The sequence below is a fragment of the Populus trichocarpa genome, chromosome 4, assembly GCF_000002775.5.
Source record: "Populus trichocarpa isolate Nisqually-1 chromosome 4, P.trichocarpa_v4.1, whole genome shotgun sequence".
NCBI lineage: Eukaryota > Viridiplantae > Streptophyta > Magnoliopsida > Malpighiales > Salicaceae > Populus > Populus trichocarpa.
Window position 1 is genome coordinate 17,147,449 of NC_037288.2, and position 25,473 is coordinate 17,172,921.

The 25,473-nt window shown below is 33.8% G+C and overlaps 4 protein-coding genes across 6 annotated transcripts; 3 read left to right on the top strand and 1 right to left on the bottom strand.

The window, feature by feature from the left end:
* The first annotated feature begins 2,114 nt into the window (after nt 1-2,114).
* Nucleotides 2,115-4,423, top strand: LOC7480608 (CASP-like protein 5C1). The gene is made up of 3 exons (XM_002305372.4): nt 2,115-2,602; nt 3,927-4,059; nt 4,145-4,423. Exons 1-3 carry the CDS (start codon nt 2,472-2,474, stop codon nt 4,337-4,339), a joined length of 459 nt encoding a protein of 152 aa, XP_002305408.3. The 5' UTR covers nt 2,115-2,471; the 3' UTR covers nt 4,340-4,423.
* LOC7480609 (pentatricopeptide repeat-containing protein At2g15980) lies at nt 3,805-7,482 on the bottom strand. 3 transcript variants are annotated; one of them, XM_024599937.2, is made up of 3 exons: nt 5,721-7,481; nt 5,221-5,617; nt 3,805-4,350 (listed from the first exon to the last, which is right to left on the bottom strand). In XM_024599937.2, exon 1 carries the CDS (start codon nt 7,357-7,359, stop codon nt 5,779-5,781), a length of 1,581 nt encoding a protein of 526 aa, XP_024455705.2. In that variant the 5' UTR covers nt 7,360-7,481; the 3' UTR covers nt 3,805-4,350; nt 5,221-5,617; nt 5,721-5,778. The 3 variants fall into 3 exon arrangements, with proteins under 3 accessions (XP_024455705.2, XP_024455707.2, XP_024455704.2); XM_024599939.2 differs by lacking the exon at nt 3,805-4,350 and having other exon boundaries at nt 5,042-5,621; nt 5,721-7,482; XM_024599936.2 differs by lacking the exon at nt 3,805-4,350 and having other exon boundaries at nt 5,042-5,617.
* A 1,983-nt stretch (nt 7,483-9,465) lies between these two features.
* LOC7461188 (uncharacterized) lies at nt 9,466-10,403 on the top strand. Its single transcript, XM_002305373.4, has one exon. It carries the CDS (start codon nt 9,570-9,572, stop codon nt 10,281-10,283), a length of 714 nt encoding a protein of 237 aa, XP_002305409.1. The 5' UTR covers nt 9,466-9,569; the 3' UTR covers nt 10,284-10,403.
* Nucleotides 10,404-18,570: 8,167 nt separating this feature from the next.
* On the top strand, nt 18,571-19,101 carry LOC127905260 (uncharacterized). Its single transcript, XM_052452582.1, has one exon. It carries the CDS (start codon nt 18,571-18,573, stop codon nt 19,099-19,101), a length of 531 nt encoding a protein of 176 aa, XP_052308542.1.
* The last annotated feature ends 6,372 nt before the right edge of the window (nt 19,102-25,473 follow it).

Genomic DNA, 25,473 nt, shown 5'->3' on the forward strand with positions numbered 1-25,473 from the left:
TGGTTGTGATTGTAACTTATTGACTATTATTTTTATTTTTTACTAAAATGATATTGACTTGAATGACTCGGTTAAAATCTAATGACCTGAAAAAATTTATAATCCGGGTTATTGGGTCTTGAGGCAGGTCGAGCACAGGACTGGATTTCAAAAGGACCGCATGAGGAAGAAAGTATGCCGGCCATTGTAAAATGACAACATGGAAACAACCTATAACTTGTTGTCGACAGGCTATGCCAAGTCACAAGGGCAAGCTTTATCCACCATTGCGTCGAGCCAACGTGATTTGAGCTGTTTTACTTTTGTACTTTACCACCCTTTTGCTTTGCAATGCAATTCTTCAATGAAAAGAGAAAATACCAAACTCTCAAAAGCACGCTTCCATGGTATCTCACTGTTTCCTATTTTTGTCTTCGAGTACGGTTCACTAGCAATCTGTTTCATTTGTAGTTCTTTCATTGCGGTTCAACTATAGTTTTATTATTTTTATAAATTATTTTTTTTAAAAAAATAATTTATTTTTGTATTTTTAAATCGTTTTAATATTAAAAATAAATTTTAAAAAAATAAAAAATATTATATTGATCCAATTTTATAGTCAACTGTTGAGTGCATGCGATGAAAATTTTATTTTGAAATGTATTCTCTGTCACATTCACTTACTAGTTGTTCGAATTCATCAACAACCCTATCTAGAAAACGGAAAAGTGTAACATTGTATCAAATTCTTCGACTTTAATTCGGTGTGGATAAAGATTGTGTAGAAATTATGCCAGCTTCCAATTATATGAAGAATTTAGAGGCATCGAGTTTCTTAAGAGTAAATCCCCCCTCTCCAAAACCATGAAAATTGAAGTGACTGGTGCCATTCTTGTTCCTCGAGCAGCTTACTTTTATGCTAATTGCTCTCATAATCAAACCATTTTCCAAATCCAGCACCAATCACTCCCAGCAACAAGAAGAATCTTTTATAATGAATTCTGAGGGGTGTAAGTTAACTGATTAAATCCTTGATTTGCTTTTCAGAAGTTATTAGTTCGAGTATCATAAATTTCAGAGCCACTAGAACCTTATCAAATTGTTAATTTCGAGGTTTCGAGGAATTAGTTGAGATATACGTAAGTTAGCTTAGACATTTATAATTATTAAAAAAAAATATATTTTCCAATGACTTTTGTGGTGGCATTTTCTTGGACAAAGAAAAATGGACTTGATGTATCGGCTCACTTGAGGAAAGTCTATGTATTATCAACTCTGATTTAGACCCCGTTTATTTGCTGGAGAGTAGTTTTCTTTGGGAAAATAAATTTTAGAAAAGTGAATTATTTTTCGATGTTTGATAGTGTAATAATGAAAATAAATTGGAAAACACTTTCCAATGTTTGGTTATATCATGGAAAATGAGCTGTAAAATAACTTATTAATGTTTTATTTTTTTCAAGTTTATTAAAATAATGAGGAACAAATCTTACAAATTAAAAAGTTGAATGAGAATGAAATTAAAAAAAATATAATTTCATAAATTATCTCAAATAAAATAAATAATAATCAAAATAATAAAGATCAAATCTAAAAAATAAAAAATTGAAAGATGAAGAAATTAAAATAATAATAATTAACAGTTCATAAATTATTTCAAATAAAATAAGTAACAATCAAAAGAATGAGGACCAAATTTGATAGATAAAAAATTTCAATTAAAAAATGATAAGGGAAAGTCAAATAACAATTATAAAAATAAAGATCAAAATTAATATAAAAATTAAATTCTAAGGGATAAAATTGAAAAACAAATATTCAAAACAAAATATATAAAGCAATCAAAAGTTTGAGGATCATATTTGATATAATCAGTAAATAATATGATATTTCTAATATTTTCATAATTTCTGGAAAGTGTTTTCCATCCAAAATAAAAGAAAAATATTTTTCTGAAAACCAAACTAAATTTTTTTTTAATTGAAAAGTGTTTTCTGTTGACTGGAAATTATTTTTTATTAATTAATTTTTTTAATAACAAATAAACATAAAAAAATTTAAAAAATAATATGTTGAGAACCAGTTTGTGAAAACAAACACAATCTCGTAATATAATAGAGAATTAAAAGAAAAAGGAAGGTTAATTGCCGTATAACGTTTCCTTGCACAACCATCATCTCCATTACACTATTCCGTCTTTCTTCTTAATTAACTAACTAAAATAAAATAAAATAAAATAATTGCCGTATAACGTTTCCTTGCACACAAATTCTTCCATCTCCGCCGTTGGCAATTTCTTAGTTAGGCAAGAAAAGGCCAAGGATGATGATCAATTCTTGGCATAACACACACAAATATTAGAGACATTTGGATTGATTTAGATGGAAAGTATACTGGGATGGAGGTGGCTATGGTTGAGAATTGAAGGGATAATAACAAGATAAGACTTCAAAAGAAGGCAGTTCAAGAGGAAGATCCCATGCAACAAGGCCATGGATGTTGTACCTGGTTCAGTAGGGACGAGTGCCAGCTTCTCTTTGAGATTGGGCCAGACCATCTTCTCTTCCGCTTCTCTTCTTTTCATGTCTCTGGGTGTTGAATTCTACACCTACACTGCTTTCTGGTAATCTTGCTTCTTTATTTTCATCTCATTCGTGAAAGTTGATCTAGCGTGTTCAGTTTTTATTTTGTTCTATTGCAATACAAATGTTACATTTTCAGTTTCTATGACACAATCAAAAACCAAATTGGAGGAGACAGATTACAGTAATTCCTAAATTAATTCATTTGTCAGTTTGGATCGATCGTGAGCCAAAGCAACATCCTTAGACCAATAATGAAAATATCCTTGCCTCAGATTTTACACGACCTCTTAGGTTTTGGTTGCTGATTTGTTTGTTGGTAGAAAGAAGAGAATAATTGGTTTCATTGTAATTGTCTAGAAAGTAGACCAGGAAAATCTTTTGTTTTAGTGCTGTCGGATTTTCAAAATAATCCTGAAAATAGAATTTATCCACTCAACAAATCGAAGTTACTTGAATTCCCCTTCTTCTTAGTTTGTATCAAATGTTGCTGTTCAACATTGGCCTTTCAAGGATCAATAGGTTGGAAATTTAAAAGCTAATGAGATTTTCTGATTTGGGTTTTATGGAGATTTTCTCAAGCTGGTATCAAGATTCTGTAGCATGAGGTCTGCAATCTTGGTATCCTTATCACTCTTTGTTTTCCTGAACCCAATCAAGAGCTTTGAGAAATTTAATTCGATGAACTAAAATGGATTGATTATTCCCTCAAAATTTTAATTTCTGCTCTTAGCTTTCCTAGCATGGAAATAAATCTTCTTCCGTTAGGTGTGCTCTTGCTGATGAATCTTCTGTTTGCACAACCAACTTCCTGGGACTGCATTCTGGCTGGTATCGTTGACAATATTCCATCCGAGTTAAATTTAATTTTAAATTAGAGTCTGTGTACTCCCCCTATTAGATCTCTTGCATTTCCTTGTCCAAATTGTTTCAGTTTTATTGCTCATTCACCTTCTTTTTTCAAAGGTTCACCTTCTCCCTCTAAACGTCATGTTCTTCCCATACCCCTTAAATGAAATGCAGTACAATGTGTGTGATGACACATAATACAGCAATGTGATCCATTCCGTCTGTAAGAGTTAGTTTGGCCTGGTGGTTGTTGGCTCCATGTGGTATGTTTCCTCCTTTCTAAACCATTGGAAACCATGTGCTAGTTTGGCCCAGCTTTTTGTCCAAAACTTGGAAGACTTTAACCATCACCTTCTTAAGAAAGGAGTAAATATTTTGATCAAACAACGGATGATTTTACTTGCAACAATTCCATTTGATCAGCATATTGAATCATCAGAGGCCCTACATGGTTTTTTCTGCTTTTAGCAAACACTGCTTCAATGTTTTCAATTTTTTAGCATGCTTGTTTTTCAGCTACTTGGTTACAATCATGGGTTTGACTATTCCATGGAGTTTCACACTGGCAATAGTTGATGGATACTCTGTTCTGGTCAAATGTCCTGTTCGACAACCGGGAATACTTCTGATTATTGTCCTTGGAGATTGGGTATGTTCCATCTGCGATTTGTCCAAAACTAATTGATGCATTTATTGGAACTCCTTGTGACAAATTCCATCATGATACACGGCAGGTCTTATCAACTCTAACATTAGCTGCAGCATGCTCAACAGCTAGTGTCGTGGATCTCCTGCTCCACTCTGATGGATCCTATTGCCCTCCAAAGTTTTGCAGCAGGTATCAAATATCGGCTGCCATGGCTTTCTTGTCTTGGTTTCTGTCTGTGGCTTCATCTCTTTTCAATCTTTGGTTACTCCCGTCTTTGTGATTTTTCACTCACTGTTCAAAAGAAATTTTTTGTGATTGGTGTAAGATTGTTAATGATATATATATAAAAAATCCAAGTTCTGTACGTTTACATGCTCAAAGTTGTGAAAAAGGTGGATCTAAAACCACATGGTTACAAATTTGTTGATTTATTTGAGGAACTGTACATAATAAGGTTTAATGTAACTTGATAAAAGATCAGGAATGTTTTGTACTTGATATGCATAAACATAGAAAAATTGTACTCTGGCCTTTCTGTCCAAAGCTTTCAATGTGGGTCTCCTCCAGAATTACTCCTGTTTCCTGATTTAAAACCGAAGGGCCCCTGTAATCAATTCTGAACTTCGACAAACTCAACACTCACTTCACTCAAATCTCTGTTGTGGTACTTGCTAGGAGTAACTGAAGTTACCGTGGCCTGTCTACTGGTAAAATATATCTCGCTCATATAACATCCACCTACAATTAGGTAATTGGAAGTATTAACGTGAAATTCTATAACATAAGCTAACAGTTCTGAAAAGTTCAGTAACGAAGTAAGCAGCATAAGTTCAATGACAATAGAATCCTGCATCTCCGTACTAACTCGGATCAGAATATGTTTTTTTTTTGTAATGCCATTTTCTATCACTGCTTCGAAGACCTGTCAAACTACAATATTTACATGATCAGGCATCAACTTATTCTAACTAGTACATTCACGAGAAGAAAAACCATTTTTTCTTTCTCAGAAAAATCTGGTGATTTTATTGCTGCTCGAGGCAGACAAAATAAGTACAATAATTTGTCGAGGAAGCTAGCTTAAGCTTGCTATGCTTATGTGCAGCTAGGCTAGCACCAATCTGAACATAAAATCTCAAAAGTTATATGCGGCAAACATACCATCTCCAGCAAAATGATTCAGGCCGCTGAAGGATATGGATTGATAATCTTTACAGCCAGCATAAAATACATCCTATCAATTCTCAAGTGCCACTTTCTGGTAGTTCATATCCATCACAAATGGACAGGGGACGTTGCATCAACAGAAAGAAGTCACCAAGTAGATAGACAAACCCTCGGTTGTTCTTTCTTTATCCAGTAATTGCTTTAACTAGGTGCAGAACTAATGGATTTCCTAGGTTGCAGCACACCATAATCTGCTCATCTTGATGCCATTTTAACTGTCTTACTCCCATCATCAGAAAAAACACTCAATTCCTACAAGACGACATTTTATTCGATGGGGGAAGGGAGGCAGCGCATTCACAGTGCTAAAAGCTTTCAAGGATCCGAACACCTGTCTTGTCCAGTAAAGGAAAGAAATTGAGGAAAAATGATTAAACTAATCGATCCTGCAGTAAAAGCTGATCACAAACATTTATTTTTTAACAAAAACATACCACATTTCTCAAGCTTTTGAAGGTGAACACAAAAACCAAGGGGAAGGCTCGCAACTAATCAATCGGTAACATTATCCTCTTGCTGCTGCTTTTGAGCTACAGACATTTCCTTCCTCAACATAGCTGCCATTTCCTCATTTCCCAATTTCACATACCCTTCAATAAAAGCACCATAAATTGCTGAATTTGGGTCAAACCCTTTCCCCACCATCTCTGATTGAAGCTTCAATGCTTCTTCCATTTTCCCATCCTCACACAATCCGTTAATCAATAATTCATAACTCTTCCCATTCGGATGAAAACTAACATCTCTCATTGCACTCCTCATAATCTTCAAAGCTTCAAAAACTCTTTTCTGCTCACAAAGCCCTCCAATCAACACCTCCATTGTCAAAGCTTCAAGCCTAAAGTCTCTCCTACGCATATCCTTATACACAAGAATAGCCGAATTAACATCCCCAATTCTACAATACCCCTCAATAAGATGCTCAAAAGTAACACAACTACTCTCGATTCCACTCAATCCCATTTCCCTAAAAAGACCCTCAGCTTTCTCAACCTCTCCAGCCTTACAAAACCCACCAATGATAGTATTATAAGCAACAACATCAGGCATTATTCCTTTCACTCTCATTTCGTCCCATAACCTCTCTGCTTCACTTAACCTCCCTCCCTCACAAAAAACAGCCATTAAAACACCATAGCTAAACCCATTTGCAACGCAGCCAAATCTCTCCATTTCACTCCAAATCTCCTCAACCATCTCCACTTCACCATTTCTATAAAACCCCACCATTAATTCATTAAAACTATGCACATTAGGCCTAACTCTAAAACCCCTTCTCATTTTCTCCCCAAGTTCACAACTTTCCAATCCAAAAACCTCCTTAAAAACCCCATAACCAACAAACGACCCTTTACACCTTGAAACCTCACTAATCAAAGCATTACAAGTACTAATTGATGGACTAATCCCTTTAGACCTTAACATCTTCACAATCTCAATAGACCCATCTATCTTTTTCAATTCTAAACAAGATTTTATCAACAAATCAAACACAAATGGAGCTGAATCACACTCTCTATAACTTTTCACTAAAACTTCAAAAAATCTCACTTCTTTTAGCAGGTGGTACCTGGGGCCCCTGTGTCCTTCACAATCCTGTTCCACCCTGCTCAGTCCTGTCTGCTCAGCAAAGGCATCCTCATCATTATTAAACAAAATCTGCGACCGGAGTCCGGCCCGAATAATTTCCTGGGCATGGGCCTTCAGGCGGGCCCGGGAGAGGATATGAATGATGGTGGCATAGGAGCGGAGATTGTGAGAGCAAAGAGAGGAGTTGTGGAGGGTGAAGTGAAAGAAGCTGAGGGCAAGATGGGGATTTGATTTTAATTTGAGGGTGATTAGGGAAAAATGACCAGGGGCGAGGGGGGTGCTGGTGGTGGTAGTAAGGAGAGAGCGGAGGTGGGACCAGCGGGATTTGGAACGGTGGTGAGTGAGGAGGGAAATGATAGCAGTGGTTAGAGGGGAGTGATGGTTGGGTGGTGGAGACGTGGTGGTGGAGAAGGGGAGAGAGTAGGTTGGTGGTGGTGGTGGTAGAGGTGGATGGTGGAGGAAGCGTTTGAGGAGTGGTGGCATTGCAGGGAAAGCATCGACTACCGTAGGCTATGCTGGAAGCCGGAATTTGTTTTTTTTTTAACAAATTATAGTTTTATAAACAGGGAAGTTAATTAATACTCACTTGTTCCCAGTGGATTTGAAATGAGAATAAAGACATGTTCAGAAAATATAACACAGATGTATAAGAGGTTTCATAAATCAAATAATTATTTTAATTTAAAAATTTAAATTATTATATTTCTCAAGTGATTATACTTGATTTTTTTAATAGGAATAATGAGATTGAAATTTTAATATTATGTTAACAAATTATCTTAATTTAAAAACTTCAATTATTAAATAAAATCTTAAAATATAATTTATATAATTATATTCCGCGTCAATAATTATCATCTTACTATCCATCAACGCAAGATAGGAGATTCTAAAAAAAAAAATAAATAAAAAAATCAACGCTAGATATGTCGGAAGAAATGAGCATTCAATTAGCTAATGATTTCACCTTTTATAAACCATAAGAAATCTTTCTAAAGAAAGAATCTTCATAAATCTCGAACAACGTATGAGAATAAGAGTAAAATGCAAGATGTTCAACAATCAATGGCTTCCTCCAAATCTGACCAGAACAAGGACTCTGAACTCTTTACCATCAGCAACACCATTTTAGACACTCAAAGACAATGACCGCTCAAGAGAAAAACTTGGAGCAATTATGGATAATAGAAAGGGATCAACACAGCCACAGGTAAGTATATACGATACCCATCACTGTACTAACAAAGACTGAAAGAAAAATGCTTTTGGATGATGAAGGAATCATATTCATTATTGTCCGCTCTCAGTTCCTGCAAGTACAACCGCACAAAGCAACTGGCTCTGAACAATTACCTCCCAGACATCACTTGCATTTATTCTCATATTCCACTTGTTTCTCTGTGCTAAGCTAACGAAAGAAATACAAAAGAAGGGAACTAGGAGAATCTTCACATTAATTATTTCATTCTTGTAGTGACTGATCATCTGAGACTCAGTCAGTGCTGTTGACTGATCCTCTAGCTAGTTGTATCTTTGATGATGGTTTCCCAAGTTTATTGAACCACAAACTCCTTGATTTATATTCATTCTTAGCCGCAATTTAAGACCTGTAATTTCCAAGCAAGTCTCACGCCCTTGAATTAAGCATTACGTAATCAAATGATCAGGATTAATGAAGATGACAAGTGTATACTGTTTACGTAATCAAATGGATAAAATACACTATCAATATGCATGAATTGCCACCAAATTTATGAGCAACTTGGACGTTATAAGACAATAAACATCAGGATATAGGAATCTGTTCTCCTTTGTCAACATTTCTATCAATATATAGAGTGATAAATGCAGATGAAATTCACGATCTCAGCCATCTTCTCTTTATGAATTCAATAGTTGTGCTAAGGCCAGACCCACATGCTTCTAATCTTCCATATGTTTGATTAGCATGAACATGCTTATCATCTGTTTAGAAGAAAAGGTCATAAATAATTTAAATTAATGCTACACTTTGGGATGCTTTGCTTGTGATTAAAAAGTTAAATCTTTGCTGATTAATTATTTTGGTAATCTCATCCAATCAACTTTTTAAGATGCCAAATCCTTATTCTTCTGGAATTCCGAGGTTTCTTGGTGTGTGCATGATCCCTCTCTAGATATGCAGACCGCATCTAATAACCCCTTAATAATTATATACCTAATATTGCAGTAAATTCAAAGTTCCAAGTTCTTCAAATATTCCTTGGAAGTTTAGTTTGGACACAGATTTATCCGCTGGAACACATTATTCAATATGTTTTCTCAAATCATATTCTCAAGTCTTCTGATCTTTGTCAAGTTTCAGCATTAGTGGATTGGAAGCATATGCGGAAAGTGAAAACTCGTATATATTCTTAAGTGGGACACCATCCAAATATATGCCTAAATGCTCAAATATATGCGTTATGTCTGCCCTTGCCCTTCTGAAATGGTAATTCTTATGCATACTCATATTCATGTAACCATCATCACCATATCACTAAGCATAATTCCTTGCGTCAATTACAAGCCAAAACCCACACAACTCGATCTAATTAGAAACCCTTAACCACAGTCTCCATGGAATCTAATCTCTCAAACAGAAACCCATAATTCTTAGCTCTATATAATGGTTGCTTAGGTACCTTGTTCGAGGCAGCAAAGAAAAAAAAAACATGAAATATACTGAGATATCTCACTTTAGCCACCCACAACACAAGCTGAAGTTTGAGTACTCAGAATTTCCATTCAAGTGTGATGGCTGCAAGGAAGTAGGAATTGGATCGCGCTACAAATGCACCATGTGTGATTTTGATCTCCATATGCATTGTGCCATCCCTGCTCCCACAATCTTTCACTCTTTCTACACCAAATGTTCCTTCCAATTCTTCTCGAGGCCTCCCGGTGACAAGCCTCGCTTTTGTAATGCATGCGAAAGGGATGTCACGGGCTTCGTTTACCATTGCAAAGATTGTGGATTTGATCTTCATCCTTGTTGTGCAAAATTGCCCATGGTTCTTAACGACGGGGAGATTAAGCTGTATTTGTATAGGAAGGTGAGTGCATCTTGTCTCAAATGTGGACGTAAAGGCAGGAGTTGGACTTACAGGTCTTCGTGCAAGAAATATAATCTGCATGTGGCATGTGTTAAGGACATGCTCATGGAGAATTGGCAAGGGTACATAGGTGAAAAGAGTGCTAGGAAATTTCATTCGAGGATTCCTAGCTTGAAAAATACACTCCTTATTCATAACAAGAGAAAAAGTAAGGCCAAGATAGGTTGGGAAATGGCTGCACTAGCCCTGCAGTTTGTTATATCGGCTGTGCTAGGTGATCCAACAACTCTTATAGCAGGGGTGATTGGTTCTATGATTTCAAAAGCTTGGTAGAGCATGCTGCGTGCTTAGATTATGATGTTTTTCCTTCTATCTTTGTTGAGAATGTTGAAGTTTCGTATTATGGATAAAGGTGTTAAAGTGATGGCACCAAAGCTAGAGTTTATTCTCCAATGTTTCTTTTATTATTTATCAGCAAATGTCATTTGAATCCTTAGATTTAAACTTATCTAGGAAAAGTTTAGTTAGTTATATATATATATATATATATATATATATATATATATATATATATATATATATCTCCTTAGATAAAGGAGATGATGATTGTTTTTTTTATTCTTATCTTCCGTAGTGTTTGATTTCTTCTATAAATAAAACTAGAGGGATGACAGTAACCTTAGACCGTTTTGTTTCTGCTCCTTGTTTTTTATTTTTCCACCTCTATTTTTTTGTTCCCTATTCTCTATTCCTTGTTCTTTAAATTAAAGCCCTACATATATCATTTACTAACATTTGGTATCAGAGCGTTTTCTTGATCTTAGAAGGGTTGTGAGTGAAATACAAAAGATTAGTTGTGAGTGAAAACACGAGAGATTAGTGAGGTTAAATCAAAGCATTTTTCTTTGAAGGGATTGTGTGTGAAACACGGGAGATTAAGTGAGTTTTTTAAAGCAATGGATTTTGCAAATTTTCCAGCAAAAACATCAGTGTTCACAAGGCAGAATTATTGTGTGTGGGCTGTTAAAATGGAAACTTATCTTAAAGCTTTTGACTTGTGGGAAATATTGGAGAGTAATAAGCAACAAACTCCACTAAGAAACAATCCTACGATCGCACAGATGAAATTTTTTAATGAAGAAAAGGCAAAGCGATTCAAAGCTCTTACATGTCTTTATAATGCTGTGAGTGAAGAGATCTTCACCATAATTATGGCTTGTAAATCTGCAAAAAAAAAACGTGGGATAAACTAAAAGCAGAATTTCATGGAGATGAGAAGTCAAGAAAGATGCAAGTCTTGAATCTCAGAAGACAGTTTGAAGGACTGAAGATGATTAAAACTGATACTATCAAAGACTTCTCTTCTCAAATTTCAAAACTTGTGAATCAAGTGAGACTTTTGAGGGAAGACTTTCTAGATTCAAGAGTAGTGAAGAAGGTTCTGGTAAGTCTACTGGAGAAATTTGAGCATAAGATTTGCTCCCTGGAAGATTCAAAAGATTTTTCAGAAATGAGTTTTCAAGAATTAGTTAATGCATTACAAGCAGTAGAGCATAGGCAAGCTTACAGAGAAGAAGGAACAAGTAAAGAAGCTCTTGTTGCAGTTTTCAAAGAGAAAAGTCAGGCTAAATTTTTTACATGAACATTAAAAAGGAAAAAGAGAAAAAAAAGGAAAGGTTGGCAATCAAATAACTAGCGTCAGAACAATATTATTAGAGGGAAAGAAATAAGAGAGCACTTCCCTTCTTGCAAATTTTATCAGAAAACAAATCATCTAAAAGCTTGGTGTTGGCTTAAAAATGCACAATACAGAAGTTGCAAGCAATTTGGTCACATCCAAAGGTTCTGCAAAAACAAACCAGAAGCAGTGAAACAAGCTTATATTGCAGAAAATTCAGAAGCCAAGAAATATCATTTATTCATGGTTACATTAGAATAGATATGCAACACAACAAAGGTAAACAATTCATCATGGCTTATTGATAATGGCTGCACTAATCACATGACTGCAGATTTGAGATTAGTCAAGGATTTGGACACAAGCTTCTTGTTCAAAGTCAGAGTTGGGAATTGAGAATATATGAAGGTTGAAGGAAAAGGTGCGATTGAAGTTGAAACAATATCAGGTACAAAAACTCTAAAAAATATGCTTTATGTACCCAAGATTAATCAAAATTTAGTGAGTGTGGGACAACTACTTGAATCTGGCTACTCATTATCTTTTAATGATGGAATGTGTGACATTAGAGATAAAAAAGGAATACTACTGCTGTCAGCTAAAATGGTGAATAGAAGTTTTAATGTTAATTGGAAAGAAGTTTGTTTGAGTGCTAACACTTGTGTCTGATTCTGTTTTTTGGCACAAATGATTGAGGCATTTCAATTATGCAACTTTAAAAAGGATGGCTGATTTGTAAATGACCTATGGTTTACCAGATATACAAGAACAAGATGATATTTGTGAAGCCTGTCAATTAGAAAAGCATACTAGAGTTGTTTTTCCTGACAATGCATTTAGAGCATTGTCAAAGCTCCAAATGATATACACAGACGTGTGTGGCCCGATGCATAATGAATCTTTGAATGGTTCAAAATACTTTCTTCTAGTTGTTGATGACTATAATAGGTTTTGCTGGGTTTATTTTCTTAAATCTAAGACTGATATGTTTGCTAAGTTTGTAAAGTTTAAAGCAACAGTTGAACTAGAAACAGGAAACAAACTGAAGATATTGAGGTCTAACAATGAAGGTGAGTATACCTCTCGATAATTTGAGGGATACTTGGCAAAAAAAGGGATCAAACATCAGCTAATAGTACCTTACACTCCACAGCAGAATGGAGTCAGTAAGAGGAGAAATCGAACATCGATGGAAATGGCAAGATGTTTGCTATATGAGAAGAAAATGCCATTAAAATTCAGGGTAAAGGCAGTAAACACAACATCCTACCTACTAAATTGTATAACCACAAGAGTTTTGGGAGACAAAACTCCTTATAAAATCTGGTATGGTGTAAACCCAACATTGATAATTTAAAAGTGTTTAGCAACCTTTGTTATATTTTGAAACCTGGAGTTAAAAGGAGAAAATTTGATCAAAAGACTGATATAGGAATTCTTATAAGCTATAACACTAAATCTAAGGCCTATAAAATCTATGATCTGAAATATAATGAAGTTGTGATTGCTAGAGATGTAAAAGTTGCAGGCAATGTTACATGAAACTGGGAAACTACATCAATAGAATAGAGAAAACAGGAGCAAGAAATTAAACTAGATGCTACAGAAAATGATGATGTTGTCGATGACAAACCAGTAAGGGGAACAAGGTCTTTAATTGATATTTACAACAGGTGCAATGTTGCTGAAGCAGAACCAATAGATTTTAAAGAAACAATTAACTCAAAAGTGTGGGTAACAGCAATGAAGAAGGAGCTCACAATGATAAAAAAGAATGAAACATGGATGCTGGTTGACAAACCAGTTCACAAGAAGGTAATAGGAGTGAAATGGATCTTCAAAACCAAATTTAATGCAGATGAGAATATCAACAAGCACAAAGCAAAGCTTGTAGTAAAAGGGTATGCACAAGAACCAAGTATTGACTTCATTGACACATTTGCTCCAGTATCAAAGCTTGATACAATAAAGCTCTTGCTTGCTTTAACAGCACAAAATAATTGGTATATTTTTCAATTGGATTTCAAGTCTGTATTTTTAAATGGTGTTCTAAACGAAGAAATATATGTTGAACAACCCAATGGCTTTGAAAAGGAGATTACATCAAACAAAGTATATTTGCTAAAGAAGGCTTTGTATGGACTTAAACAGGCTCCTAGAGCCTGGTACAGCAGATTGGATAGTTATCTATTGAGTTTAGGCTTTGAAAGAAGCATGAATGAAGTAACTTTGTATGTGAAGAATGTTGATAAACATACTTTAATTGTGTCAATGTATGTAGATGATTTATTGATTGCAGGAGATAAGGAGCAGCTAGTAGAGGAGTTTAAAATATGAAGGATCAGTTTGAGATTAATGAACTTGGTTTGTTGTCATACTTCTTAGGCATGGAAGTGACTTAGTCTGAGCTTTCTATGTCAAAGAAGGTTTACTATAAAGCTACTAAAGTACACCTATAGTACTAGGACAAAAGCTAATAAAGGAGGATGGGGCACCCAAAACTAATGGTAAAGCCTATAAAAGTTTAGTTGACAGCTTGTTGTATTTAATTGCTACATGTCCGAACACTATGTTTGCTATCAATTACCTTTCTAGGTTCATGCAAGGTCCAAGTCAAATCCATTTTGTTGCAGCCAAGGGAGTTTTGAGATATCTGAAAGGGACCTTAGAGTTTGGCATGCATTTTGTGAAATGTAGTTATGTTAAACTTGTTGGTTTTTCTGACAATGATTGGGCTAGAAGTGATGAAGAAATGATGAGCACCTCAGGCTATTGCTTTACTATAAGAAAAAGCATTTTCTGTTAGAACTCAAAGAAGCAATCAGTGTTTGCACATTCCACTGTAAAGGCAGAATATATAACAACACATGTGGCAGCAAAGCAATTGATATGGCTAAGGAAAATGCTAAATGATCTGAACTTTAATCAACAAAATCCCACATAATTGTTCTGTGATAACACATCAACAATAGCTATTTTAAAAAATTTTATTTTTCATGACACGACCAAACATATAAAGATCAAGTTCCATGCTATTAGACATTTCTAGCAAGAAGGGGAATTATAGTTGATCTACTGCACTACAAAAGAACAATTAGCAAACTTGTTTACCAAGCCTTTAGCTAAAGACAATTTTGAAGCTCTAAGGGAGAGGATAGGAATGTGCAACTTTGAAACCAAGGAGGAGTGTTGAAGTGATGGCACCAAAGCTTAAGTTTATTCTACAATGTTTCTTTTATTATTTATCAACAAATGTCGTTTGAATCCTTAGATTTAAACTTATCTAGGATAAGTCTAGTTAGTTATATACATCTCCTTAGATAAAGGAGATGATGGTTGTTTTTTTATTCTTATCTTATGTAGTGTTTGATTTTTTCTATAAATAAAACTAGAGGGATGATAGTAACCTTAGACCGTTTTGTTTTTACTCCTTGTTCTTTATTTTTCCACCTCAGTTCTTTTGTTCCCTGTTCTCTATTCCCTGTTCTTTAAATTAAATCTCTATTATATCATTTACTAACAAAAGGTTCCATGTGTCTCTTATCATGTGATTAAATTTTGTCTCATCTTTATATATCTTCTTAAAGAGCTATTTTTTCTGTTTATTTTTATAGATATAACGTTGAAAAATTGAAAAACACTTGACAAAAATGCTGAGGAAATCAAGCTTAGTGAATCCTCGAGTTGTCAATCAAATAGATAATAATTAGAAGTCTGCCAATGAAGATTTTACATGTCTTGTTTGAATAACAAGAGAAAACCAAGCTTAAGATTGAGGCAAGCAATTAACTTGTCTTAAGTGTCAAAACTCATTTTTTGGTTCTTTCAAATTACATTTTTCTTTTCTTAAAAAAAAAAACCCGAAACAGTGCCGTTTTGAACGGCACTGTTCTCCTTCTCCCCTGCGAATGCAGAGATAGGGTAGAAGAAGATTTTTGAAAATTTTTCCCACTATTCTTCCCCTCTCTCTTTCCCCTCCCACTTGCACAAAACCCATACCTATAAGCCCATGCCGCCATGATGAAGAAAACAGGAAACCATGCCCTGCCAGCAGCTCCCATCACCCACCTTACCCTGCGCCATGACAGGGGTAAGGTGACCCTCTCCTCCTCTGCTTATAAATACCAGAGGAGGAACCATCAAGTAGGGGGGCAAAATTTTGGAGAAGGAGAAGCAAACGACAGATTCAAGGGGGGAAAGCTCGAAAAAAACAGAAGAAAAAAGGGCGTAAAACAGGAGAGCTGGAAGGATTTTTTGAAAGAGAAAGTGAGGGAGACCGAGAGAGAGAGACCGACAGTTTTGGAGAGAAAAAGAGGTGAAACCGAAAGAAAAAGACAGGGGAGTGAAAGAGCAGGAAGGAAAAAGAAAGAAAAAGAAAAAGAGAGGAGAGAAAGGGAAGACAACAGAGAAGAAGGAGGAGCAGCACAGCAGCTGCCATCTTCCTTCCCCTGCTGCAAAACGGGTGAAAAAGAAGGAAAACCGCAGCACTGGTGGTCACAACCACTGTGCCGCGACTCCCCCATTTCTGTTCCTCCCCATCGCCACCGCAGCAACTCCACCTTGAGCCCTCGTCAAAAAAGAAAAAAAAAGGACGAAGAGACAGAGGAGTAGGAGACAGAAACGGGAAGAAGAAGAAACACAGAACAAAGAAAGGGCAGAACCGCCGTCTAGCATTGCCATCCACTGCGAGCACACCGCCTGACCGCCGCCGTTAGCCTCCGCCATCACCACTAACAACACTGCCTCACCATTCCAGGTAACCTTCCTTCCCCTTTGTTGGTTCGTTTTCGTTTGCATGCAAAATGAAATATAATTAGGTGGTTACTGTGTAGAGCACAATAACCACCTAATTATAATTCACTGGTTACTGTGCTCAGCACAGTAACCAGCAATCCACCCTTTTGTTCATTTTGGGCTGGAACATCAGCCCAGCCCACGCGACTGGGCTGAGTCCAGCCTTGTAGCTGGGCCGATATAGGCCCAGCTCACATAATCTGGCCGGGTCCGACCCAGTTCCATTTTAAAAAAAATATTTTCAAAAATTGCGATTTTTCCGCGTATTTTTGTACGCCATTTTGATTAATATCGGTCTGTATTTTTATATCGTAAAAATACACATCCAGTATTAAAATACCCAGTTTTCGTTAAAACATTAAAAAAAAATGTTTTTGTTTTCATGCATACGACCAAATCTCTCAAAGCTAAAAAACTCATATTCTATTTTCATACAACAAAGAAAACTTCAAAAAAAAAAAGTTTTAACATGCATTTTGGCTGTAATAACCAGTTTATTAAAGTCACGAGAACTTGGCCAATATTTCAAAAAAATCCAAAAAAATTATTTTTTTTTCTATTAATATCCGGGATTATGAATTTATACGTAAAACGTACTCCCGATATTAAAAATGTAGTTTTTTTATTTGACGCTAGAACGGTTAGGTTTTACCCCATTAAGATAAGAACCTCCTTATTGAGGAGAGCTTTTCTTGAATCTTAGACAGACAGGACCAACAATTAGAAAACGCGACCAAACCTTAGATTTTGATCAGACAAATAAAACAATGTAGCTTACTTTAGGTAGGGCGTATTTGTGGTGCTAATACCTTCCCTTTACGCAACCAGTCTCTGTACATGATCTCTGAGACCAGTTAGGGTTCCTAGTGACCAGAATACTAGGTGACGACTCGCATTCTATTTTTTCCACTGATAAAAAGACAAGAATTCATTGTCTCCCCATATTTGCCAGATAGATATACACATATTGAGTGTGGAGGACGATCGCCGCGACACCGCACATATGCGACTTTAAAAATGGTCCTCGATTCTAGAAAACAGTCAGCCCAATTTCAACATTGGATCTCTAAACAGGCCACTACAGGCCCGGAACAAGACAAAACCAAGCTTAAAGTTGTAGGTTGGATCGGTGTAAGAGTAAGGCATTGTTTGTAAGCTCAGCCAACCGCAATATTTTTTAATTTAAAATATATTAAATTAATATATATTTTTGTATTAAATACATCAAAATCATTAAAAAAATAATAATTTGAAAAGTGTATTTAACTGAAAAAATTAACACGTCCTAAGAGTGTAAGTCAAAAGCCTTTTTAATTATCTATGACAGAACTGGTGCATGGATAACAAACTCAAGAACTAAATCTGAGGCTAAAGATAGAAGCCCGTCATCTCGATAGATGAAGACTGAACCCAACGTTTACCCTAATTGTTTGATTCACCCTGCATATTTCTCAAAGAGGTCTTAAATCATGTAGAACTAGCTTGCAACTTTAATGCTTTATTTGTTAGCAAATCTCATTAATTCTAGTTTAGAGAAAAGTATACACACGAATTCTTTATTTGTTAGGTATAGGGAAATCAAACGGGCCTGGTTTTGTCTCAGTCTAAATTGTAGGAGCATTCCATAAATAGAGAGTTTTTTTTTTTTTTAAAAAAAAAAAAACAGTAAGAGACATTGTATCTCGTTTCTGTGTATTTTAGAGAGTAATCTTTCTAAAATATTAAATTTAAGGTTAAGGAATATTTTTTAATCATCATCACCAAAGCTACTCCTGCTCCTTGAGTTTGAATAGAGTGAAATGAACTTAAGAGGATAAGGTGTTACTTTCACAAAAAGTTCAACACATGCTTAGTGATCGGATCAAAGCAATTATAATTAGGAGGAAATATCCAAATGGAAAGTTACAAAAAGATAAGAATAAATAAAAGATACCAAATGATATCTGATTAAAATAATTAACAAATGGATTAATTTGTCAGCCACCCTTTTTGGATTCATAACCAGTCACTATGATTGCGATTATATTTATTACTTAATTCCCCAGATAAACTCGGTCGTCTCCTAATCAAGCATACTTATATCTTTGACCCTCACGCCTAGAACAACGTCCATGAATTGAACTCAATACCAGAAAGAAAAAAAAACTGATGGGAAATACTTGTAATTCATGTGAATCCACCTCAGTGGTCACAGCAAAGCTGATCTTTGAAGATGGCAAACTCGAAGAATTTTCATACTCAATCAGGGTTTCGCAGATAGTACGAAGAAACCCTAAGTGTTTTGTATGCAAAGCAGACGACATGGAATTTGATGAATATGTTCCAGCGATCAATGAAAACGAACATCTTCAGTTAGGCCGTCTTTACTTCGCGTTGCCATCAAGTTGGTTAAACAATCCTCTTAGCACTGAACAGATGGCTGCCTTGGCAGTGAAGGCAAATTCAGCCCTGAAGATGAGTACCAGGGGCGGATTTTGTTGGTGTTGGATAAAGAAAGTGGATCCCGCGATTGAGTGGAGTAGCAAGAGCCCTAGTGATGAGACTAGTCCGATGGTGGCGGCAGGCACCCACAGTGATGGCGGAGGATTTGTTGCGGAGAGAAGAGGGAAGAGTGGTGGCAGAGAAAGGAAATCAACGACTAGATTGACTCCAAGATTGAGTGCTATCTTGGAGGAGTAAGTGAGGGGTGCATTTTACTCATTGGTAAATATGCATGTTAAGTTTCTTGAATTAACGTAATTATTTTCTCTCCTCTTAATTTAAAGTCGGAGCAACAAGATCTGATAATGATTTTAATCATGTTATATATCCCTTTTAAGTATTAAATTAGGAGTTAATATATAGTTTACGATTTTTAAAGATCATTTAACATTGATCAGTTTATGGGATTTAGAGTTTGATGATCACCGATGCTCCAACCGATTGTAAAACTAGCAGCTAATCTTTTGGTGCCCATAGTTTAGAAGAAAAAAAAACTAGGGCTGTGTATTTAGCCGAGGAAAATGGTGATTGTCAGTATAATGCAGCATCATCAATCTAAAGTATCAAATAAAGGTTTAGTTCTACTTAAGTTCATGTGTAGGATCAAAATGCTTATATACTGATTTTTGTCTATGATAAATTATCCATGTTATATATTGTCCATACATGTCGATTTTAGCATATAGTTAAAATGAAATGCCTATAGTTAAAACGTAAGCATTAATATTAAACCCGATATCTAGTAGGTTAATTTAGATCCTGACCAACTTAATCCGGATATCATTAAAAAATCAATTTAATTATCTTAATAGATTAATATATAACTTGATCAATCTAGTTAAAATTTAATTATTTTTTATTTTTTTATTTTTAAAATACCTTAATTAACCTGGATTAATTCCTTGCTTCCATTGATTTTTAAAGAAGGCCAAAAGGACTGCATTATGTTTCAAGAATAAAGAAGACGTTAAACAGCCCTAGATAGCTACGTAAAAGTGAAGTAGGTTATGAATTTGTCATTGAATTACAAGGGACGATCAAGTAATGTAAGAATTTGTTTATTTTTATATTTTAAAAGTATTTTAAAATAAATTTAGTTTGTTTTACTTCAAATTAATTTATTTTTGGTGTTTTCAGTTTATTTTGATATGCTGATATTAAAAATAATTTTTAAAAAATAAAAAAAATATTATTTTAATGCATTTTCGAGTTAAAAACACTTTGAAAAACAATCACTACCCGACTCTCAAAAATACCCTCACAAGGCAATGAATTGATCTGTGGCTAATTTAATATTGAATGATTAAGAAGCATTCATGAATGCTAGCAGTCGCTTATACTTTGTTGGGTACATATAATATATATATTTGCTCTGATCTCATTTGGAAGTCTATGAATTAATTAATGTTAATGGGATTAAAACAGGCATGGGGGCCTCTCCTCTGTCCCTATCGAAACAAGTTTCCATTACCACACAGTTAGCAACAAGAAAAAACTAGGCAAATGGTGGGTGGAAAATTTAAGGATAGCTTAGAGTACGTAGGAGAAATTAAGGATATTGTTCAATAAATAGTTCCATTTCAATGTTATGATCCATTAATTTGAGGCAGCCGAACTAAATTTTGTCTGCAGGGCATATGCCATTGTTTTTTCCGCCGGAATTAAATTGATCGGAGACAAACATAGTCGTAAAAAAAAATCCAAGAAAACAAAGTACGTGCTTCGCCCTTTCACTAATTTCTAATTAATAACTAATGTTTAAGATCACTAAACTCATATATGCACTTAGTATATATAAAAAACAAATTACTATTGAAATATATATACATTGCCCTAATGGAAATTGGTTATTACTTATTAATTTAGAAGTTTAATATTGTATGATTATTTTATATTTTATTATTTAGAATATTAGAACTTATCGCTTATTCTATTTTATTTGATTGGTATATTAATTAAATAAGCATCAAGACACATAATTAATTAGTTATTTTTATCTTTAAATTATTATTGAAATCAAAACTTTGATTGGCTCACTGTAATATTATTTATAATTTCTTATTTTTTTATATATCGATAAAAAAATCTATTTATATTTACCGATAAATATATGGATGAAAAATTCTATCAGTAAAATTTACCGTAATATATTAATATAAAAATTCCATTAATATTTTTATTTGAAATTTTTAAATTTAGTGAAAAAATTATCTGGATGGATAAGGGCAAACTTGAAGGATCTTTTAATCTGCCAACTTCGATGCCTTTTCTCTCTAGTAGAGTGGCTATTTCAACTAGATAGAATGAGCTGCTTGTATCCATAATCATACTGCACACCATTTGATCAATTATTCGAATAGTTTTGATCCATATAAATTCGGTCCATGGAATAAATTTCTTGTTGCAACCACTTTAATTGTGGACGTAAGCCTTTCCCGATCAGAAACACACTTACAGTTTATTTTCCCAGGAGTGCTTTCTTAATTAGATGTTTAGACAACGCATGTGGTTTCCTTGGGAGAGGACTCAATTATTATTTATTATAACATATATTAAATCTATTCAATGTTTCAAAACACTGAGCATTGTATAGTACATTTTACAATGAAATGATGGGCTGTTTTTTTTATTAAAAAAATTCGTTTTTTATATCTTTATGGTTTTTTTTTTGTGTTTTTTTCTTTAATAAATTTTTTAATTTTGTTTGTTAATATTAAATTTTTTTTATTTAGTTATCAGACTTTCATGACAGGGATCCTAGGTTAACCTGGTTTGACGAGTTAACCCGGAATTTTATTTTTTACTTTTTTTCTTTTTAATTAATTTTTTTCGTTTAGTTTAGTTTAGTTTATTAATGTTAAATTTCTTTCTAACATATACTAAAACTGTTCAATGTTTCACTGTGCACTGCACAGTGCAGTCCACAGTAAAACACTGAGCTATCTTCTTCTTCTTTTTTGTTTTTAATTTTTTTTTCATTTTTTATGCCTTTATGGGTTTTTTTTTTTTTTTTGCTTTTTTCTTTGTGTTTTATTCTTTAATGATTTTTTTTGTTTAATTTTTTTGTTAATGTTAAATTTTTTTTTTAGTTATCAGACTTTCATGACACGAATCCCGGGTTTGACGGGTTAACCTGGTTTGAGGAGTTAACCTGAAATTTTTTTTTCTTTTTAATTTTTTTTTTCATTTAGTTTAGTTTGTTAATGTTAAATTTCTTTCTATTTAATTATCAGACTTTCAGGACACGTATCCCGGCCTTGACATGTTAACCTGGTTTGACGGGTTACCCAGTTAATTCTAGGTTAACCCATCAATTTTTTTTTCTATTTAGTTATCAAACTTTCATGACGCGAATCACAGGTTTGACGAGTTAACCTGGTTTGAAGGGTTAACCTAGTTAATTCAGATTTTTTTTCTTTTTCTTCATTAGTTTATTTCTTCCCGTTGGTTTTTTTTCTTTTTAATTAATTTATTTAATTATCACACTTTTATGACACAACCTTGCAGCCAAATCTACATCCAAGGCTCTTGGGTCCGATGTTGCAGTTAGACTCACTTAAACTTGAGTCATGTAAGTTTAATATTATTATTAGTATTATAAATATTACTCTTGGGTCAAGCGTTACAGCTAGACCAAAGACTATTGGGTATATCTTTGTAGAAAGACCTAACACTTTTAAATCTTAGCCTTTTTTGATATTTTTTATGCAATAAAAAAAATTAACCCGTGGCTTATGCCTTTGTTTTTTTTTCTTTTTCTTTTTAAGCCTTTAACTGTGGACTACACAGTGCAGTCCACAGTGAAAAAGTTGATGCCTTTAGTTTCTTTTCTTGTCTTTTTTGTAATTAATTTTTTTTAATTTAGTTTCTTAATATTAAATTTTTTCTGTTTAATTATCAGACTTTCATGACACGGATCCCAAGTTTGATGTATTAACCTAGTTTGACTGGTTAACCCAATTGATTCAGATTTTTTTTCTTTTTCTTCCTTAGTTTTTTTCTTCATGTATGTTTTTTTTTCTCTTTGCTTTTTCCTTTTTAATTAATCTTTTTATTTTTAATTTAGTTCATTAATATTAAATCTTTTTTCTATTTAGTTATCTCACTTTCATGACACGAATCCCAAGTTTGGCGGGTTAACCTAGTTGATTCAGATTTTTTTTCTTTTTCCTCATTAGTTTTGTTCTTTCGATTTCATCTTTTAATATTATATGCAGTCCACAGTGAAAAGGCTAATGCCTTTAGTTTTTTTCTTTTTTTGCTTTTTTTTATGCCTTTCACTATGGACTGCACATTGCAGTCCACAGTGAAAAGGCTGATGCCTTTTGTTTTTCTTTTTAATTAATTTTTTTTATTTAGTTTGTTGATATTAAATTTTTTTTCTATTTAGTTATCAGACTTTCATGACACGGATCTCAGATTTGACGGGTTAACCTAGTTAATTTAGATTTTTTTTCTTTTTCTTCATTAGTTTTTTTCTTCTTATAAGTTTTTTCTTTTATTTTTTCTTTTTATTTAATATTTTTTTTATTTAATTTACTTCATCAATATTAATTTTTTTTCTTTTTAGTTATTGACTTATGCCTTTAATTTTTTTTTTCTTTTCTTTTTTTTGCCCTTTTATGCCTTTGACCGTGGACTGCACACTGCAGTCCACGGTGAAAAGGTTGATGTTTTTTTTTTGTTTTTTTTCCTTTTTAATTAATTTTTTAATTTAATTTAGTTTGTTAATGTTTAATTTTTTTCTATTTAGTTATCAAACTTTCATGACACGGATCCCGGATTTGACGGGGTAACTTGGTTTGACGGGTTAGCCCTGTTAATTATGGGTTAACCCGTCAATTTGTTTTTTATTTAGTTATCAAACTTTCACGACATGAATCTAAGGTTTGAAGGGTTAACCTGGTTTGAAGGGTTAACCCAGTTAATTCATATGTCTTTTTCTTTTTCTTCATTAGTTTTTTTCTTCCTATTAGTTTTTTTTCTTTGTAATCTATTTAATTATCACACTTTTATGACACGACCTTGTAGCCAGACCCACATCCAAGACTATTGGGTCTGGTATTGTAGTTAGACTCACTTAAACTTGGGTTATGTAAGTTTAATATTATTATTAATATTATAAATATTACTCTTGAGTTAGGCGTTGCAGTTAAATCCAAGACTCTTGGGTATAACTTTGTAAAAAAATTTAATACTTTTAAATCTTAATTTTTTTAATATTTTTTATATAAAAAAATTGAACCGCAAAATCTCCCGCGGGTAATATAACTATCATGTAATAGTTTTATCTAAACATGCTATAACCATTGTACTGTACGACTAGCGGCTTCTGGATCGGCACGGCACGGGACAGTTTCCTTTGAAGTGTAGAAACGTGATATAGACAAGGTACAAGATCGAAGTGATCGGCACAGCATGCTAGGAAATTACGGGACAGTTTCCTCTGAAACAGCCAAGGTACTGTGGGGCTAGCTGCTTCTGCCGGTACAAGATCGAAGGGATCGGCAGAGCATGCTAGGAAATTACGGGACAGTTTCCTTTGAAGTTCAGATACCCAAAAGCAGGAATTTATGTCAAATTAATGAGGAGATGGGGTTGAAAAACAATTGAGGATTCCATGCTTCGTGCATATGCATTAATTATATGGGGACAACGAATGAAATTTCCTCGTATCAACAGGCAGACTAGGATAGGCATTACCGTGAAGATGCAAGGAAGATATGATGAAGTGAAGACAAAAGAGTTTGCTTAGCTTCATCATGGTTATAATAATCCAAATTAAGTGGGATACACCAGACTTGTTTTAGGTCACTTCAAACTAAGTGCATCATGCCAAACTAGATTGAGACAGCACTAGCACATGTTAACGCGTTTTAGAGCGTATTTGGTATTGTGGTTACTGTTGTGGTTGTGGTTTTAAAAAAGTTGTTTTATAAAAAGTACTTTTAGTTGAGGTTGGTTTGAAAAAAATAGGTATTTGGTTAAAACTGTTGTTGAAATTGAGGTTGAACAAAAAGTAGTTTAATGTGTTTGGTTAAAAAAATGATTTTCAAATTGAGGTTATATTCAAATTGAGGTTATAATATATATATATATATATATATATATATATATATATATATATAATTTTTAATTTAAATATTGTAGATTTAACTACTGTTATTACATCATGAAATAAATAATATTGATATTAAATATTTTTTATTATTCCATTAAACTATGTGCAATGTCATCACATACGAAATAAATCTATCAAATAAGGACTATATTTTCCATGGTTTCTTAAGCGCGCAACAACAAAAACTGAAGTTTTTGTTACGTCATCAAGCGATTTCCTTCTAATATTTTGAATAAAACACAATTAAAATAAAAATAAAAACTGATTTTTTTTTAACTGGGTCGGACCTAGCAAGAACATAATTGGAATTGCGATCAAATTACACAAATGTTACGTCATCATGCGATATCCTTCTAATTTATGTAGTGTTATTAAATAATATTAAATACTAGTTTTTCGAGTAAAACTCAATTTTTAAAAAAAAAATTACAATTTCATTACGTACAAAA